Here is a 19,363-nt window from a genome sequence, read left to right as displayed (position 1 = left end):
TTTGCAAAAAAAGATAAAACGTGATTTATCTAAACAAGATTTATATAGCATTTGATAACGAAATTAAGTTTTGTTTAATTTGATTTAGTTTGATTTGAAGATATGAAGAGAAAAGTATATGAGAGAATTTGAAAAAGAAAAAAAATTATTGTGTTGTTGAATTGAAAAAAAAATATTGAAACCGAGGAAAAATTATTAAATAATTGAGAGAATTTACTATTATAAATTAATTTAAATAATGACAAAGAAAATATATGAGAGAAAATTTGACGAAAAAAATAAAAAAGTAATGATTATATTGTTGAATCAAGAAAAACGAGAATGTAAAGTTAAGTTAAATTTAATTTGTTTATATTTCATTTGTGTGTGATCATGACGAAACAAGAGGAAAGGAGGAAAAGATAAACTAGAAGTTGTCATTCTGTTTAACAAGAATTTGAGAGTTCATGTTTCGTTTCATACTTAACAAAAAGATAAAAGAAGTGTCGTTTCGCATCCCAAGACTAACAAAATTATGTGGGATATTTTAAGAGTTTGTAATTTGTAATTGTTAGTTATCTCTCTAGATATCCATCCATTTGCTTGGAGTTTTGATGCTGATCTTATATTTTAATATTGCGTGGAAAATCCGTTACTACAATTTTCTACTTATACGTACAGAAAAGTGGCCCTTTTTTTATTTTATTTAACCGGAGTATCTAAATTTCGCTCGATTAATTATCGGGGCTCAATAAATTTCTAACGGTGTACGAAATAAATAATTAGGTCAAAGACGTTCCGATAGAGCCAAAAAAATTCGAACCAGGAATCATGCTTTAAATTTAAGCACATTTTAATTATTAGGTTAAATTTATTGGGATTACATAAAAGTGGCGTATGTTTGTTCAATTCGTAAAACAACAGTGACGTACGTTTGTTTTTGTTGTGTCTTTTTCTGCCTATTTGTTTCTATTTGGAAAAGAAAAATGAAAACGGCGAATAGTCTTCGCTGGACGCAGCTTTAAATGGCGGCCTCTCCCCCTCTCTCACAGGCACATCGGTTAGAGAGAGAAAGAGGCCTTAGAGAAAGAGCGAGAGAGAAATGGGGAGGATGTCTAGCGAAATCGAATCAGGTGTTTACTCAAGCTCCGCAATCGGCCTTGGATCCCCACTTGTCGGCCACCAGAGCGACGGTGAGTGGCCGTTCTCGAGCTGGACCGCCGTCGAAGGCGGCGAGGGAGCCGACCAGAATGTGAGGTGTCCGAAGAAGAAGACCACGAAGAAGAAGAAGAAGCAGGTGCTGTTGGAAGGCTACGTGGAGGCGACCGGCGACGAGGATGATCTGGTGAGGACGAAGAGCTTGACGGACGAGGATCTGGACGAATTGAAGGGGTGCTTGGATCTAGGTTTCGGTTTCAGCTACGATGAGATTCCTGAGCTGTGCAGTACCTTGCCTGCGCTTGAGCTGTGCTACTCAATGAGCCGGAAGTTCAATGACGAGAGCCTCAAGTCTCCTGAGGCGGAGGTGGAAGCCCCTGAGTCGCTGCCAGAGCCGGCCGCCAGTCCAATCGCCAGCTGGCGGATCTCCAGCCCTGGTAAGATTTGTGAATGCACGTTTCTATTGAAGCAACTCCAATCGCATGACCCTGTTTCCCCTGCGATCTGTAGTTTTTGATGTATTTCATTCTAACTGAAGTATTAGCTTCCGTCTGTGGGGTGTTTGCATATTTGAAACCTGGATTACGTCCTGTAACATTCAGATGTAGGATGATCTTCACAATCACTGAAAGTTTCGAGTCTTTGAGGTGTTTTCGGAATCAAAATATCGACATCCGTAAATTAATGGTTCAAGCCAGTTTAGATCTCTAATGTGCAGTAGAAGTTGGTCGTGTTGGCCGTGATTCCATGTCCTTTGCTTTTCTTTGATTGACCATAGAAATCACAAAAGACTGATGTGTTTTACATATGTGTTGGGTCGAATCTTCATCGGTCGGTCTTAGTCGAACTTTATCATGGGAAGGAAGCCGTTGTAATTGGAAGGAGTACCATTACCTGAATTTTGCACTAGACATTTGGTTCTTATACCCTGCTGCCTTTTTCCCTTTTACAGGTGACCATCCCGAAGATGTTAAAGCAAGGCTCAAGTTTTGGGCTCAGGCTGTGGCGTGTACTGTCAGATTGTGCAGCTAAATTGCATCTGTTTTCCTGGTTTACTCGACCATTGGTCAGAGGAAATGGATGGAGATTTTGATAAACTGGGGGCTTCTACAGTGAGGTGCCTTGGGGACATACCTTTTGCCTAGCCAGTTCAAGGCAAATCTCCCCCTTCCAGGCGTAGGAAGAACTTCGGGAACATTTTAATAGGCGTTGGCTTTGAAGAAACGGGAAGGAAAGGAGGATATTCAGGTTGGACTAGCTAACTGTTCGATGAGTCTTTTGACTTATTCTCCGGAGGCTAGTTAGTATATATATTATTGAATAATTGTACCCAAAGAACAATATTATTTGCATTAGACGGAATAAGAGTATTATTTTCAACTTTGCTATACAGTCCAACATGAAATGTTGGTTTTTTGTGCAGCTAATAGGGCCCGTCCTCTCCTTAATGAGGGAGCTTCGTCTCCATCTCCAACTAACTCCAGACCTCTGCATATGCTGAGGTAACTAATCTAACTGGTTGAATATGTGGTGCATCATTTGGCTGCTCACTACATTTATCCGTAATTCTCTTGCACCCTCCCTAACCTGTTCGGACTCAATCTAATTTATCCTATGGCTTGATGTGTGAACGTCTGGGGCCAGCCTTGTAGAGGCAAGTCAGAAGTGGGATAGATGACTCGAAGCACCCTTATAGGTCCGAAAACTCTCTGTTAATTTCTTTGCTTTTGTTTCATTCCTTTCTTTGCTAATGAGAAGGATTCTGCCATGAGGAATGAGTAGAACCCTTTTTATCTGCACCAAAGTGCAATTAGCTGTCAAATTGACTGACTTTTTACTGAATTGTTGAAGATGCCTGAGCTATTGCATACAACAGCTAGCTGTTGTGCGTAGCAAGTGTCCACCATAAGTTCAAGTTGCCTCTCGCAGGGCATATGCAACTGAATTTAACCAAAAGACTGAAGGATCCCAGTTGTTATGCATCTGCAATTGGTATCTTTTCCTTGTTCATTTTAAGTTAATGCTCCACTGCAATAATATCTAGGTTCTATGCTTCTGTGCTATATATTTGGTCCACTGAGTACTGAACCTGCTGGAAATTGTTGCAGTATGTTCTACACCTCAGTGGGTTCTCTGTTATTTGGAGGGTGTTAAACTCTGCTGGAAATTGTTGCAGAGTTTTGTCCACCTCAGTGGATTCTCTCTGTTATTTGGAAGGTGTTAAACTCTTCAAGGGTCGAAGAAGATATTCCACCATGGTTAATGTACTGGGCAGCTGCCTGTAACAATGACTCTTCTACATAGCAGAATGAATTCTCATCTCTTTTGATGAATTAGTGGTAACTTCATACGCAATAATTTGGTAGGTCTCCCTGCTAGAGTGACGAGGGCATGATGGCAGGTGTCTGGCCCCCATACTTTTCAAGCTCTCCGGTTTCTTCCGTGACCCCCTCTGAATTCATTTTATACACAGACACACACACACAAACACACACACACACACATATGTATGTATGACTGTTACTTTGGTTGGGAGGGGATCTGAAGAGGCTTCGTATGTTGCGAAGAAAAGTTGTGAAAGATTTGGCTCCTTGTTTCAGAGGATGAGCAGAGGATAAGAATTAGGATATGCTAAGAGCAATTATAAAAGGAAAAAGATATCTCAGTAATGATAACTACACAGTCAGCTTTGATGAAACCCAGCGTGGCCCTACCTGATTGGGCCAGGTCAGACCCGACCATGCACAGACTATGTCGGGCCTGTATATCGTGTAACCTGTGGGCTGGCTGGAGCTGACTTAGCCTTTGCATATATGTGTGCACAACACGGGAGCTGCGCTTCGTGCAAAGTGAATATAATTTCAATTTATAAAATTAGATCTTTATAAAAGACGATGATGTATGATCTATATTGTTTGCATCTATATTTTGAAATGTAAGTATACATATTTATGAATTTATTAAATTATTAAAGTATTAGCAACTAATAAGGAGAATGAGGAGTTGGAAAAATAGAAAGTTCAGTGGCGGGACTTGTAGGATGAGAGAGGAGATGAGAGAAGGGAGGGGAGAAGAATAATAAGAGAAAAGTGGGAGAGGTGTGGTTGATGGTTAGAAACATATATGAGTTGACATTTTTATTCACATGTACTGGTTTATGTTTCATTTTTCGACGGGCAGTTTTCGAAAAACAAAATTAGACCACTAAGAATGTTTTCAGCATAACTAATATATTACACTATGTACAAACGCAAAATTTACATGGCTTTGATACCATTTTGTGACTCAGATGGTATATTATAAAATAAAGGAAATAAGTAATGAAATTTCGAAAATATTAGCAAATAAATGAAGAAATTTTTTTCCTTTCATTTTCTATTAAATTTTGTTTTTTTTTTCAATTACTGTAAATAAATGACGTAATTCTTGCTGTAATTGTTCTTTATAAATATTCAATTCGTGACCTCTTTCAAATTGCGTTTGATAGATTTTTGGAATTTTTGATCAATTTTTAGTATTATTTATTCTCTCTCTTAATAATTTGGCGTATTTTATCCATTCGTTTAGCTTGGACATATCTACATTTAAACGTTAAGATACACAAACTTGATATTGCTTATTTTTATGGAGATAATTTTTTTTTAATCTCTTTAGATTCGAATGCATCAGCATAATTTCTTTAAATGGTGTCTTGTATAATTGTTTTTTTTTCCTGAAGTCTTGATTATAGTTTGATCTTAGAAACACTTTTGCCAAAAATACATCTTTATACCATCTAAAATCGTGTAGATTGGGACAATTTAAGTTTGTTAGCAATTTCGTAGATTTCTCTTGCAACTGATGTAGGTCACAAAATGGTATGAGAGTCATGTTTGCAAACTTTGTGGGGGAGAAAAAATGAATATTATGAGATATGTTAATTTTAATTTGCAAGATAATGTGCAAATTGCAGTAAGTACGAATAAACTTAACACTATGTTTAGGAGTTGGATTTGGAAGGAGTGGAAGGGAGAGGATTTCGGGGGAGAGTGTTTCCATTATTTGGGAGATTTATTTGAGTGAGAGGGGAGGGAGAATGAGGGATTTAGAGGATACACTCTCATTCCATTCCCCTTCATTGTTAAGAATCTTCTAACCCTCTAAATTAAAGGAATTTGGTGGAACTCATCTATTTTCTATTCCCTCGATTACATAACTTTCTTTATAATAGTTTTTCTAAAGCTTTTTTAATATTTTTTTAAGAACTTTAAAATTTTATTTTCTCTTTTCACATCTCTCATCTCATTTTTCTTGCTAGTTACTCTCAAACAAAGAAGTTCATTTCCCTTCATTCTTGTACTCCTTTCCTTCCTTCTCCAATCCTCGTCTTCTCTCCTTCCCAAAAAAACTCCTAAACACAGTGTGAGAGCTTTGAAAGTGTTTTGTTGGATAGCTTAGATCCCTAAGTAAGTCCCAAAGAGAGGTAGTGAGGTCATTGGTCAACAACGAAAACAAAGCACCCAAAAGCACTTAAGGTTAAATTTCCTCTCTTTAATTTACACAATTTTTTACAAAGAAATTAAGATGTCTACATTATTCAAAAAACTCTCTCGCCGAAGATCTAGCGTTAGTTGAGATTACGGTAGTATCTATTATTTCCATTATGCTCAAACTGATTTTTCTACGCCAACCATGGAATTCAACTAACATCTTTACAATGCACAAGAAGTTCAAATTGTGAATATAGGGCAAGATTTACAAAATTGGGATATTCTCAAGACTAGTAAAAAAGAAATATATGAAGTTGGAATTTTTGATTCTTTTCAAGATTGCACTATTAAAATTGTTTGAAAAGTCAATACTCATTTAGGAAGAAACTATTAACTTACAACTATTTGCGAAATAATCCATAAGAGAAGATAAAACAAAATACAAGTTTTTACATATTAGTTTAGTATAAATAGCGGTAAAACCCTTACATAGTGCATGATTAGACGTACCTATATTGGTTTGTTCAAGAGACGCAAGGTTTGCATCTTTCAAGAAATCTTTACTAGCAATCTTAAAATGGTTTTGTATAATTTAACTGTTATTTTAACTTTTCTATAGATCCAAATGACTCTTTAGCATTAGATACCTTAACTTTAAATGTACAAATGCAAAATCACGACTTTGCAAACAAGGAAAAGTTTACTCTTAGTATACATAATTTGTTACAAATTGATGACTGTAAATCTCTCACAAAAAAAATTAAAAATGTCAAAGATGAGAGAGTGTTTTAATAGAAGCCAAAATGCAAAGTTCGAGCGTCATGACGCCTAAACCTTTAGAATGGGAAGAAGTTACATTTTTAGAGTCATGGAATTTTATAGCTAGATCTAACAGTTCTAGCAGTATGTCTTCTAGGGCAATAGAATTTGAAGATGGAAGTGTTCAACTAAAGTTTGAATTACCACGCCTTCCATATTGTTAAGAAAAATGGATAAGTGGTGTTTGCATCAAATATGAAATTATTCCAAACTAGGATTAAATTTTTAGGTCATGAAATTTATCAAGGTACGATTAAACCTATATCTCGTTCTATGGAATTTGCAAGCAAATTTTTTGATGAAATTAAAGATAAAAATTAACTTCAAAGGTTTTTAGAATGTTTCAATTATGTTTCGGAATTCATTTCAAATTTATGAGTAATTTGCAAACCTTTATTTCAAAAATTACGAAAAAATTGTCCTACATGGAACAAAAAAATGACTACAGCCATACAGATCGTTAGAGAAACGGGGAATCATTTGCCATGCTTAGGATTACCTCATCTTCAGGCTAGTCTTATTATAGAAATGTATGCATCAGATATAGGATATGAAGGCAACGCCAAAAATACAGCTTGAGATCCTCTTCTGAATTTCCTTAGACATGCTCAAAGCTTATCTTTTACTATGTTTTACTGGTTTGAAATGAATTGTTATCAAAATAAAAGATATGAAATGTTTTGTCAAAATCAATATTCTAAAGTAATCGAAAGATTAAGATTTGAACTTGATTGTTTATTTGCTGTTCTAAGATTTCTCATAACAAAAATATTGTTTTAAAGAACAAAGTTATTTTTGATCTAATGGATAAAAATATTAAATTGACAGTAGACGTAAAGAGGAAACATAAAGAAAATAGACGATCAATAGGTGCATATATTTGTTAATATTCATTGCATGCATCATATCACTATAAATATGAATAATTTTGAGATTTCAATGAATATAATAGTTATAAAGTTATTAAATTGGTATAAAAGTTATAATGATTTTATGCAGTTTTATATATATTTTTCATTATTTTATCATGCAAGCTTATCAGGATATGTATTTAATAATCACGAATATAGTCAAAGACTAATTGGATACACGGTGAATGCTTTCCACGAAGAAATAGAAAGACTGAGAAATCCTAACGTAGAAAATGCAAGTAAAGAAGATGGAAGACTTATAAGTCAAGATAATGAAAGCTTAGATAATGATTGGTTTGAAGGAGACGATGACCATGAAGCGTGAATAAAAATGAGTTATAATCATACAATCAAACATTTAATGAATCATTTAAATGTAGATTGGTACGATTTTAATGAAAGGATAAAATATGCCAAACTGTTGAGAGAGAGAATAAATAATTTAGAAAGTTTATAAAAATTTTCAAAAATCTATCAAACACCACTATATGAAAGGGGTTCGTAATTAAATACTTAATAAATCAACTTCAGAGGTTTTTAGAATGTTTGAAGTATGTTTCGGATTTTATTCCAAACTTACAAATAATTTGCAAACCTTTATTTTAACGATTACGGAAAAATCCTCCTGCATGAAACGAAGAAATGACTAATGTTATATAGATTGTTAAGGAAAAGGTATATCATTTGCCATATTTAGGATTACCTCATCCTCAAGTTAGTCTCAATGTCGAAACAGATGCATCAGATGTATGGTACGTAGGAATTTTAAAGTAAAAGCTTGAGAAAGAATAAATTGTAAGATTTTATTCCGAAATATGGATGGGATTGCAAGAAAACTATTCTACAGTTAAGAAAGAAATTTTATCAATTGTTTTATGTATTTCAAAATTTCATGATGACTTATATAATAAAAAGTTTTTATTATGAATAGATTGCAAAAGTGTGATAGAAATATTGCAAAAAGATTTTCAAAATTTAGTTCACAAATAAATTTTTGCAAGATGACAAGACAATTTTATCCTGTTTTAATTTTGAAATTGAACTTATTAAAGGAAAATCTAATTCTTTGCTATATTTTCTTACAAAAAAATTTCTACAAAATGTCTTCTATGAAAGGATATCCCAAGATGAAAGAATATTGCGCAAGGAAATCTCTGAGTCCCTCATTCATGACTACTCCTTTTGCTTTATCCTCAATATGGAACTCCTAGGTTGATTTCTCCATATACTTTTAGATCCATGACTACGTTAGAAACTATATATTCTCATTCAAATACATCTCTTCCTTTCCGCTATCCCACTCTTTCTACTCCTTCTCCTACTTTTGCTCAAGTAGTTAATCTCGATGTTACGAATATAAAAGGATTCATAGTCAATGCTACTATCCATTTTGGTCTTATATAGTCAAAATTCGTAAATCTTCCTCCTTACGAAATTGCAGAAAAAAATTATTCCAAAGGTTCTAATTTTTCAATTCATGGTGGGAAAACTAAGGAATTTTATGAATAAATTTTTGTAGATACTAACTCAGTTATTATTACGGAAATATCAAATGTAAATAATTCCAATAAGATCTTAGATTGCAAGATCAAGATCATGAAAATCATTTTTTGTTCAGGTAGGAACACTCCTTTAATCACCTCACGAAAGTTCTGTCAACCTTATTCTCCTCAAACCTACAATTACGCATATTATGTTACGGCCTGGAGTCAGCCTTTCTTTACTCCAGCTTTGCCATATATAGTTTTTTTTGTGTAACATATGAAAAATTTCCAAGATGGTTCTATAACTGGTGGAATTTTCATAGGGCTCTCCTAGAGATTCTGCTGCCAAAAACGTACGAAGGATGGAAAATATTCAGAGATAAAATCACCATGGAGAGAGGAACGCTCAAAACCACAAGATTTCACTTTTTTGCTCAATTTTTAGTTCCATAGATTTTTTTGTTGGAACTCCGAGATCAATAGAATTTCTTCAAAAGAATGCTCACCAATCAATTACGACAAATGTGATCATCATTTTTCTAGACTCACTAGACAGTCTAAGGTCAATTGGTAGCCAAGTTGTAAGGAAGATTAAACGTATCCACAAGCTCTTCAAAGATGGATTGACAAATGAAAGACGACTCTGTTAGATGTTGCAAAAAATTTAGAGTTTTTGCAGATGAAAGCACATATGCTAGTCGATCTACAATAGGCCGGCTCTCTCGCGGCAATGCAAGCCTAGGTCCAAAAAATTCATTCGATGTGCAGTCCTAAAGGATTAGTCTCAGAAAAAAAAGAATATTAGTCTTAGAGTCTGCTAACCCACTAGATGACCCTTTTCAGAACTCTCAGATTCCTTTTGAACTGTGAGTCATGATGAAAATACGAAAGATAGTAAAAAGAAAAGTGACAATGGCAAAAGGCGAAAGATTCCTGTAAGAAATGATTGGGAATAGTGAACTCTTTTTTTTTTCTTTGACTAAGAATAATGTTTCCTTGTATGATTGCTTGTATTATTTTACCTTAACTATTCAAAGGATAATAATGTATTAGATTTTGGTTAGGTCCCTACGCGTGTAAAGTAGACTTTGCTTTTATGTTGATAATACAAGATAAGAAATTAAATCTTGTGAATTTCTTCAAATAGATATATGCTCAATAAATTTGCCATAATTCAAATTACGGCTTTGAATTATGGCTATAGTCATTTCATAATAGCCAAATCGCATTTCCTATTTCGAATGGTTTGAAATTTAATGTACCATATATACCCTATATACAGTAGCCAGATCGCATTTAACAATATATGGTATATAATATGGTAGATAATAATATATAACTTTAATTAGCAAATAAATGAAGAAATTCTTTTCTTTTCATTTTCTATTAACCTTTGCTTATTTTCAATCAAAGTAAATACATAAAATAATTCTTACTTTAATTGTTTTTTGTATGTATTTAATTCATGGCAAGTGTGTATGATAAAATAAAGTAGATTCTATAAGAAATCGTATAAAACTTCTATACCTTTCTTACTAATTTAATAGTTTTATAATTACTTTATTTATGAAAATTTCAAAATCATTCATGATGTTCGAATGCAATGAAATTTAACAAATATATGCACCTATTGGTCGCCTATTTTCCTCATGTTTTCGCTTGGTGTCTATTATCCTTTTAATCTTTCTGCTCATTAAATCAAAAATAACTTGATTATTTAAAGCAATACTTTCGTTATGGGGATATCTTAGAGCTGCAAATAAACAATCAAGTTCAAATCTTAATCTGTCAATTTCTTTAGAATATTGATTTCAACAAAATATTTCGTATCTAATCTTTTGGTAATAATCAATTTCAAACCACTAAGATATGATAAAGATAATGTTGAACAATAGAGATAGTTACAAATCTTCCTTTCTTTCGTTAATGGTATCTTTCGTACAGTGTCTTTCATACGGAGCTATACAAGCAAAAATACATACTTATTTGAAGGGGAGACAGGCTATGGACATAGCTAGGGAAATTTAAAGACGAATTTAGGCTGTGTATTTGGCGATGCTTGCGTTCCTTCTTGATATCATATTTATACAACTCGAAAGCAAAAACTACAAAACAATGCCTTTACATGCGTAAGATTCTCTTCTAAAGGTTATGATATTATTGGTTCTTAAATAGTAAAAGTGAATAGTACAAGATAATAATAAAAAACAATACTATTCCTAGTCAAAAGTTTTACTATTCCTAAATAGTAGAAGACAATAATTTCATAAAAAAATTTCGTCTCTTGCTTAGATCATTGCATGTTGTAATTTTGTTTTAGATGGTACATAAAAGCTCGACCCCAGGCAATAACATAATTTGAGTAGTCGAAGGTTTGGGGAGAATAGGGTTGAGAAAATTTTCGTGGAGGGGTAAATGAGCATTCTAGTCCGAGGGAAAAAGAATTTTCTTAATCTTGGCTTTATAATATAAAATTATATCGGGATTATTTGCATCAGGAATCTCTGTAATAATATCTGAATCAGTGTCTACTAAGATGTATTCGTAAAACTCTGGTTTTACCACCATGAACAGGAAAATTAGATCCTTTGGGATAAATACTTTCGATAATTTTGTAAGGAGGAAGATTTTCAAATTCTGGCTCTATAGGGCATAAAGAGATACTGGCATTAACAATGAATCCTTTCATATTCTTGGCTTCAGAACTAAACTATTTGAGCAAAAGTAAAGGAGTGGGAGTAGAAGGAAAAGGACAGTGGAAGGGAAGAGGAGTTGAAGGAGAATACGAAGTTCCTAGCGCGATCATAGGTCTAAAAGTAAATGGAGATATTAACCTATGCGATCTACACTGAGGATAAAGTGAGGGAGATGAAGGAGGAGTAGCTAAGGCTGATGGACTAGAAGATGAAGATTTCCTTACGTAAGATTCTTTCGTCCTAGGGGATCCTTTCGTAGAAGATATTTTCCTTGTAAAAGTTCTCTTGTAAGGGAATCTGGTAAAGAGTTTGATTCACCTGATTTGATTTTGAAATTGAATTTATTAAAGGAGAATCAGATACTTTACTGTTGAGAAAGGAATGTTTAAGACGAAAGGACTTCACTTTTTTGCCTATTTTTAGTTCCATGGATTTTTTGTTGGAACTTGAAGATCAAAAGGATTTCTCCGAAAGAATGTCTACATGTTAATCTCGATAGGTGTGGTCATCGTTTTCCTAGACTCACCAAATAGTCTAATGTTAAGTGGTGGCCAAATTGCAAAGATGATCAGGCATGTCCACAAGTCGTTCAAAGGTGGATGGAGAAACGAAAGGCGCCTCTTTTAGATGTTACGAAAAATTCAGAATTTTTGCATATGAAAGCGCAAATGCTGGCCGATCTACACAAAGCTGGTTCCCTTGCGGAAATGCAAGCTCAGGTTTATAGAGAATTATACGTGTAGTCTTGAAGGTTCAATCTCAGGGTTTGTAGACCCCTCAGATAACCCTTTTTAGGACTCTTAGATTCCCTACGAACTGTGAGCCATGATGAAGGGACGCAAAATAGCAAAAGGAAAAGGTGACAAAGCAAGAGACAGAATATTCTCATGAAATTATTGCTTCGTACTATTTAGGAATAGTAAAACTTTTGACTAGGAATAGTATTATTCATTATTATTGTCTTGCACTATTCACTTTTACTATTTAAGAGTTAATAATGTTGTAGCCTTTAGCAGATAATCTTACGCTTGTAAAGACATTGTTTTGTAGTTTTTATTTTCGAGTTGTATAATTAGGATAGCAGGAAAGAAGGCAGGCATCGCCAAATACACAGCCTGAATTTATCTTTAAATTTTCCTAGTTATGTCCAAAGTCCGTGTCTCATTCAAATAAGTATGTGTTCTTTCTTGTCCAGCTCTGTACGAAAGATATCATTAAATAAAGAAATGAAGATTTGTAAATATATCTGTTCAACATTATCTTTATTATGTCTTATTGGTTTGAAATGGATTATTACCAAAAGATTGGATACGAAATGTTTTGTTAGAATCGATATTCTAAAGAAATTGAAAGATTAACTTCCGTTTGGTTTCGCAATCGGATTTTAAAATTTTAACTTTAACTTTAACTTTATTCATTACACAAAAAAATCAACTCTTCAAAGTAAAAAAGGTGGGGGCCATACATAAATCCATATACACCTCCATTATACTCAATTCAATTTTTAATACTAAATTCTTTCAACTATTCATTACTTTTTAGCACTTTTCTTTCATAATTCAACAAAACAATCATTACAACTCAATTAAAATTAAAACTCAACTCAACTCAACTCAAAATCACTATAAGATTTTAACTTGATTGTTTATTTGCGGCCCTAAGATATTCCCATAACAAAGGTATTATTTTAAATAATAAAGTTATTTTTTATTTAATGAACAAAAAGATTAAAAGGATAATAGACACCAAGAGGAAATGTGAGGAAAATAGGCAACAATAGGTGCATATATTTGTTAAACTTCATTGCACACGAACATCATGAATGATTTTGAAATTTGCATAAATAGAGTAGTTATAAACTATTAAATTGGTATGAAAGATGTAGAAGTTTTATGCAAGTTCTTATGGAAGCGATTTCTTAGAATCTACTTTATTTTATCATACAAACTTACCAGGATATACATATAATAGATCTAAACCTAGTTAAAAAGTAATTGAAAGCATTATGTGAAAATGGAAATCCTAAGGAGTTTTAATGAAAATAGAAATTAAGAAAATGGAAGACGAAAAGATCAAGATAATGAAAGCATAGGTAATGATTAGTTTCAGAGAAACGATGATCTTGAATAATAAATAAAAATGAGTTATAATAAGATAATTAAACATTTAATGAATCATTTAAATGTAGATATGTATGATCTAAACGAATGGATAAAATACGCCAAAGTCTTAAGATAAAGAATAAATAATCTAGAAAGTTTATCAAAAATTTCCAAGATCTATCATATGCCAACATTAAAAAAATGTAAGAATTTAAATACATACAAAGAATAATTAAAGCAAGAATTATTTTTATGTATTTACTTTGATTGAAAATAAGCAAAAGTTAATAGAAAATGAAAGGAAAAGAATTTCTTCATTTATTTGCTAGTTGAAGTTATATATTATTATATACCATATTATATAACGGACAAAAATGGCAAACGTAGCTTGAAATCCTCTTTAGAATTTCTTCAGACATGCTCAAAGCTTGTATTCTTTTTCTTTGAATGTGTACTTTTGCTTCCTTAGCTCTGTATGAAAGATATCATTGACAAAATAAAGGAAGCAAAAGTATGTCTTCAAATCTTTTGATTTCAATAACATTTCATATTGAAACATTGTAACATGAATGTACGAAAGATATCATTGACAAAATAAATCTTCAATATCTTTTGATTTCAATAACATTGTAAACATGAATGATTTTGAGATTTCAATGAATAAAACAGTTATAAAGTTATTAAATTGGTATAAAAGGTAAAATGATTTTATGCAGTTTTATATATTCTTCATTATTTTATCATGCAAGCTTACAAGGATATATATTTAATAAGGGGTAATTACACTGGTGGTCCAAAAAGTTTCACTAATGTATCAAGTTGGTCCAAAAAGTTTTTTTTGCTACTTGATGGTACAAAATGTTTCAAAGTTGTAACATGATAGTACAAACCGTTATCTCGTCATTGACGTCGTCATCTCGCCATTGACATGGGTGGACCTTTAAGTTAATTAAAGAAACATTTTGTACCATTATGTTACATCTGTAAAATATTTTGGACCATTAAGTGATAATTTCAAAAGAGTTTGAACCATCATGTAACGTTCCACCAATTCTTAAAAACACATTAGAGCCACGTGTCGGCCACGTTTCGGCCACGTCAGCTTTGCTTGACGGTGTCAATGGTGAAATAACGGTTTGTACTATCATTTTACATTTTTGAAACATTTTGTACCATCAAGTAGTAAAAAGAACTTTTTGGACCAACTTGATACATTAGTGAAACTTTTTGGACCACCAGTGTAATTATCCCATTTAATAATCACGAATATAGTCAAAGATTAATTGGAAATATGAGGAATGCTTTCCACGAAGAAATAGAATGATTGAGAAATCCTAACGTAGAAAATGAAAGTCAAGAAAATGGAAGACTTGGAAGTTAAGATAATGAAAGCTTAAATAATGATTGGTTTCAAGAAGACAATGACCGTGAAGGGTGAATGAAAATGAGTTATAATCATACAATCAAACATTTAATGAATCGTTTAAATGTAGATAGGTCCGATCTTAATGAATAGATAAAATATGCCAAAGTGTTGAGATAAAGAATAAATAGTTTAGAAAGTTTATAAAAAATTCAAAAAATCTATCAAACACCACTTTTGAAAGGGATCCACAATTAAATACTTATAAAGAATAATTAAAGCAAGAGTTATTTTACGTATTTACATTGTTGAAAAGAAACAAAGGTTAATAGAAAATGAAAGGAAAATAATTTCTTTCATTTATTTGCCAATAAATTTCGTATTTTATATTCACATTTTACACCTGAGTACGTCAAAACGGTATCAAAGTCATGTTTGCAAAATTTTTGGGGAGCAAATGGAATGAATATTGTAAGATATTTTAATTTCAATCTACGAGATAGTGTGAAAATTGCAATAAGTAAGAAAAAATTCAAGTGCTTTGAATGTGTTTTGCTGGATAGTTGCGGCCCCGTCAGTAAGTCCCAGGGAGAGGTAGTGAGACTGTCCATCAGCAGTGACCGCATCGCACCTAAAGGCATTTAAGGTAAAATTTACTTTCTTCAATTTACACAAGATTTTGTAGAAAGAAATTAAGATATATGCACTATTTCTAAAACTCTCGTCGAAAATCCAACGTTAGTTTAGATACCAGTAGTTTTTATTCTTTTCACCCCACTCAAACTGAATTTTCTACGCCAACAGTGGAATCTAACCAAGATTTTTGTAACGTATAAGAAGTTCAAATTGCAAATATAGAGCAAGATTTACAAAATATGGATATTCGAAAGACTAATAAGAAAGCAATGTATGAAATGGGAATTTTTTATTCTTTTCGAGATTATATTGTTAAAATGGTTAAAAAGTTAATACCCATATCGGAAGAAAGTATTAACTTGCAATTATTTACGAAAGAATCTATAAGTGAACTTAGAGTGAAATATAAGTTTTTAAATAGTGTTAGTACAAATAACTTTGAATAATAGAAATACTTGCAAATCTCAATGAAATCTTTCATACATAGCTGAGGAAGTGGGTGTACACATTCATAGGAAAGGAATATAGGCTTTGAGCATGTCTAAGAAAATTCTAAAGAGGATTTCAGGCTGTGTTTTTGGCCATACCTTCCTCTCATTCGTTTACCCTATTGATACAATAGTAAATCAAAGTTATTTTACACGCGTATTGACCTAACCGAAAACTAATACATTATTGTCCTTTGAATAGTGAAAGTAAAACAGTACATGCAATATACAAGGAAATACAATTCTTAGTCCGGGAAAAGAAAAGAGTTCACTATTCGTAGTTGTTTTGTGCAAGAACCTTTCGGCTTTTGTCATTGTCACCTTTCTTTTTGCTCATCATGACTCATCGTTCATAAGGAATCTGACATTCTGTTTGGTTTTAGAGTCATGTTTTAACTCTACTCCACTTAACTCTACTATAAACTTTTCAAAATTTCAAAAAGACCCAATTTTTTTCAATTTATAAAACATGCCCCAACCATATCTCTCTCCTCTGTTTCACCATCGTCGTCCTTCTTCTTGACTCGCTGCATTGTTCATGGAAGCCCCAGCTTCCATAGGAGCAACCATGGTAGCGCTACGGGGACCTAAATCGCTTCATCCTCCTCCTAATAGTCCTCGCCTCTACGCGGGCTCTTCAGTGCCGATCTTCTCCAAGATCCCTACTGAACCGGCAATTTGATGGTTCCATTTTCTACCTAGCCTCAGCGATGGATCAATACAAGGTGTTAGGGTTGTAGAGAAGCGCGACGAAGGAGGAGATCAAGGAAGCGTTCAGGAAGCTCACGATGAGGTTCCACCCCGACAAGCACTCCTAGGCATCCAAGGCCGTCAAGGATGATGCGACCCTCTGTTTCAAGCAGCTCTGCGAGGCGTACATGATCTTGATCGACCCGGCTTGTTTCTCCCCAAGATTTATTGTGGTGATAGGGAGGAAAATGGAAGGATCAAGTAATGAAAGAGATGAGAAAGTGAAGATGGATGGATCGAGGGAGGAAGGACATGAGAAGAGCATGAGGGAGAGAGGGATTTGTGTAGAGAGAGGGAGTGGGGCATTTTTTAAAAAACTAAAAAATTTATGGGTCATTCTTTTGTTTTTAAAAATTTAAAATCAAACGAAATCATAACCACACTCTGTTACCAAACGCACCACGAAAGTCCTGAAAATGGTCATCTGGTGAGTTTGCGGACTCTGAGGCTGATTCTTTAGGACTGCACATATAATGAATATTTTAGACCTGGACATGCATTTCTGTGATAGAGTTGGCCTTGTGTTGATTTGCTAGCATCTGTACTTTCATATGCCAAAACCCTAAATTTTTGTAACATCTAACAGAGGTGTCTTTCGTTTGTTAATCCATCTCTGAACAGCTTGTGGACACGCTTGATCTTCCTTACAACTTGTCCACAACTCGATCTTAGACTGTTTAGTGAGTTTTGGGAAACGATGACTACACCTGTCGTGATTGATCTATTGACATTCTTTCGGAGAAATTCTTTCGGCCTTAAAGTTCTAACAAAAAGTTCATTAAACTAAAAATTGAGTGAAAAAGTGAAGTCATTTGGTTTTGAGCATTCCTTTCTTAATGGTGATTTCATCTCTGAACATTTTCCATCATTCGTACATTTTGGTTGAGCCCCATGAAAATTCCACCCATCATAGAACCATATTGGAAATTTTTCGTATATCATACCAAAATGAAAAAAACCATGTATGGGCAAAGCTGGAGTAAAGAAAGGCTCGACTCCAAGGTGTAACATAATCAGCGTAATCGAAAAATTTCCAAGATAGTTCTATGGCTGGTGGGATTTTCAGGGGGTTCTCCTAGAAATTCTACCGCCCAAAACATACGAAGGATGAAAAATGTTCAAAGATGAAATCACCATTGAGAAAGGAACGCTCAAAACCAAAGGACTTGACCTTTTCACTCAATTTGTAGTTCCATGAATTTTTTGTTAGAACTTCAAGATCGAAAGAGTTTCTTCGAAAGAATGCCAACAGATCGATCACGGTAGGTATGGTCATCATTTCTCTAGACTCACTAGACAGTCTAAGGTCAAGTAGTGGCCAAGTTGTTAGGAAGATCAAGCGTGTCCACAAGCTGTTCAAAGATGGATTGAGAAATAAAAGACGCCGCCTATGTTTGATCTTACAAAGAATTCATTGTTTTTGCAGATGAAAACACTGATGCTAGCTGATCTACACAAGGTCGGCTCTCTCGCGAAAATGCAAGTCTAGGTCCAGAAAATTCATTCTATGTGCAGTCCTGAAGGATCAGTCTCAGAGTCCGCAGACCCACCAAATAACCTTTTTCAGGACTTAGATTCCTTATGAACTGTGAGTCATGATGAAATACGAAAGGTAGAAAAAAGAAATGTGACAATGACAAAAGTTGAAAGATTCCTACACAAAAGTCATGATGAACTCTTTTCTTTTTCTTAACTACGAATTGTGTAACTTTGTATTATTGCTTGTACTGTTTTACTTTCACTATTCAAAGGACAATATTGTATTAGTTTTTAGTTAGATCCATACGCGTGTAAAGTAGACTTCACTTTTCTGTTGCATAAATAGGGTAAACGGAAGGGAGGAAGGGAGGAAGACATCGCCAAAAACACAGTCTGAAATTCTCTTTAGAATTTCCTTAGACATGTTCAAAGCCAGGATTCCTTTTCCATAAATGTGTACTCGTCTTCTTAGCTTTGTACGAAAGATATCATTGATGTAATAAATGAAGATTTGTAAGTGTTTCTATTATTCAGAATTATTTATACTAACCAAATATGTAAAAACTTATATTTCGTTTTATATTCTCTTATGCATTCTTTCGCAAATAATTGCAAGTTAATAACTTCTTCCATGATGGTTGTTGACTTTGCAACCGTTTTAATGGTATAATCTTGAAAAGAATCAAAAATTCCAACTTCATATATTTCTTTCTTATTAATCTTGGGAATATCTCAATTTTGTAAATCTTGTTCTATATTGGCAATTTGAACTTTTTGTGCGTTATGAAGATCTTGGTTAGATTCCATTGTTGGTATAGAAAATTTAATTTGAGCGAAGTGAAAAGACTAAATACTACTGGTATCTAAACTAGCATTAGATTTTCGACGAGAGTTTTCTGAATGGTGAAGACATCTTAATTTCTTTATATAAAATCTTGTGTAAATTTGAACTTTCTTTCTTTCTATAACCTTAAGTGCCTTTAGGCGCTGTGCGGTCGCCGTTGACCAATGGTCTCATTGCCTCTTCTT

The 19,363-nt window shown here is 33.5% G+C and overlaps 1 protein-coding gene across 17 annotated transcripts; it reads left to right on the top strand.

The window, feature by feature from the left end:
* The first annotated feature begins 1,019 nt into the window (after positions 1-1,019).
* Positions 1,020-18,548, top strand: LOC116196884. Of its 17 annotated transcripts, none has more exons than XR_004154921.1 (6): positions 1,020-1,574; positions 2,090-2,385; positions 2,561-2,639; positions 2,782-2,833; positions 2,989-3,129; positions 3,246-4,281. XR_004154921.1 is itself a non-coding variant. In XM_031526808.1 (2 exons), exons 1-2 carry the CDS (start codon positions 1,082-1,084, stop codon positions 2,167-2,169), a joined length of 573 nt encoding a protein of 190 aa, XP_031382668.1. In that variant the 5' UTR covers positions 1,020-1,081; the 3' UTR covers positions 2,170-2,527. The 17 variants fall into 17 exon arrangements, 1 of the variants encoding a protein (XP_031382668.1); XR_004154922.1 differs by having other exon boundaries at positions 2,561-2,833; positions 3,246-3,401; positions 3,504-4,281; XR_004154923.1 differs by lacking the exon at positions 2,989-3,129.
* The last annotated feature ends 815 nt before the right edge of the window (positions 18,549-19,363 follow it).

Source organism: Punica granatum, chromosome 2 (assembly GCF_007655135.1).
Source record: "Punica granatum isolate Tunisia-2019 chromosome 2, ASM765513v2, whole genome shotgun sequence".
Lineage (NCBI taxonomy): Eukaryota > Viridiplantae > Streptophyta > Magnoliopsida > Myrtales > Lythraceae > Punica > Punica granatum.
This window is presented reverse-complemented; position numbering and strand designations above follow the sequence as displayed.

Excerpts from the sequence above, each read along its gene's own strand:
- LOC116196884 (XM_031526808.1), top strand. The coding sequence starts at position 1,082 with ATGGGGAGGATGTCTAGCGAAATCGAATCAGGTGTTTACTCAAGCTCC. Across the intron at positions 1,575-2,089 it reads CTGGCGGATCTCCAGCCCTG|GTGACCATCCCGAAGATGTT; the intron begins GTAAGATTTGTG and ends TCCCTTTTACAG.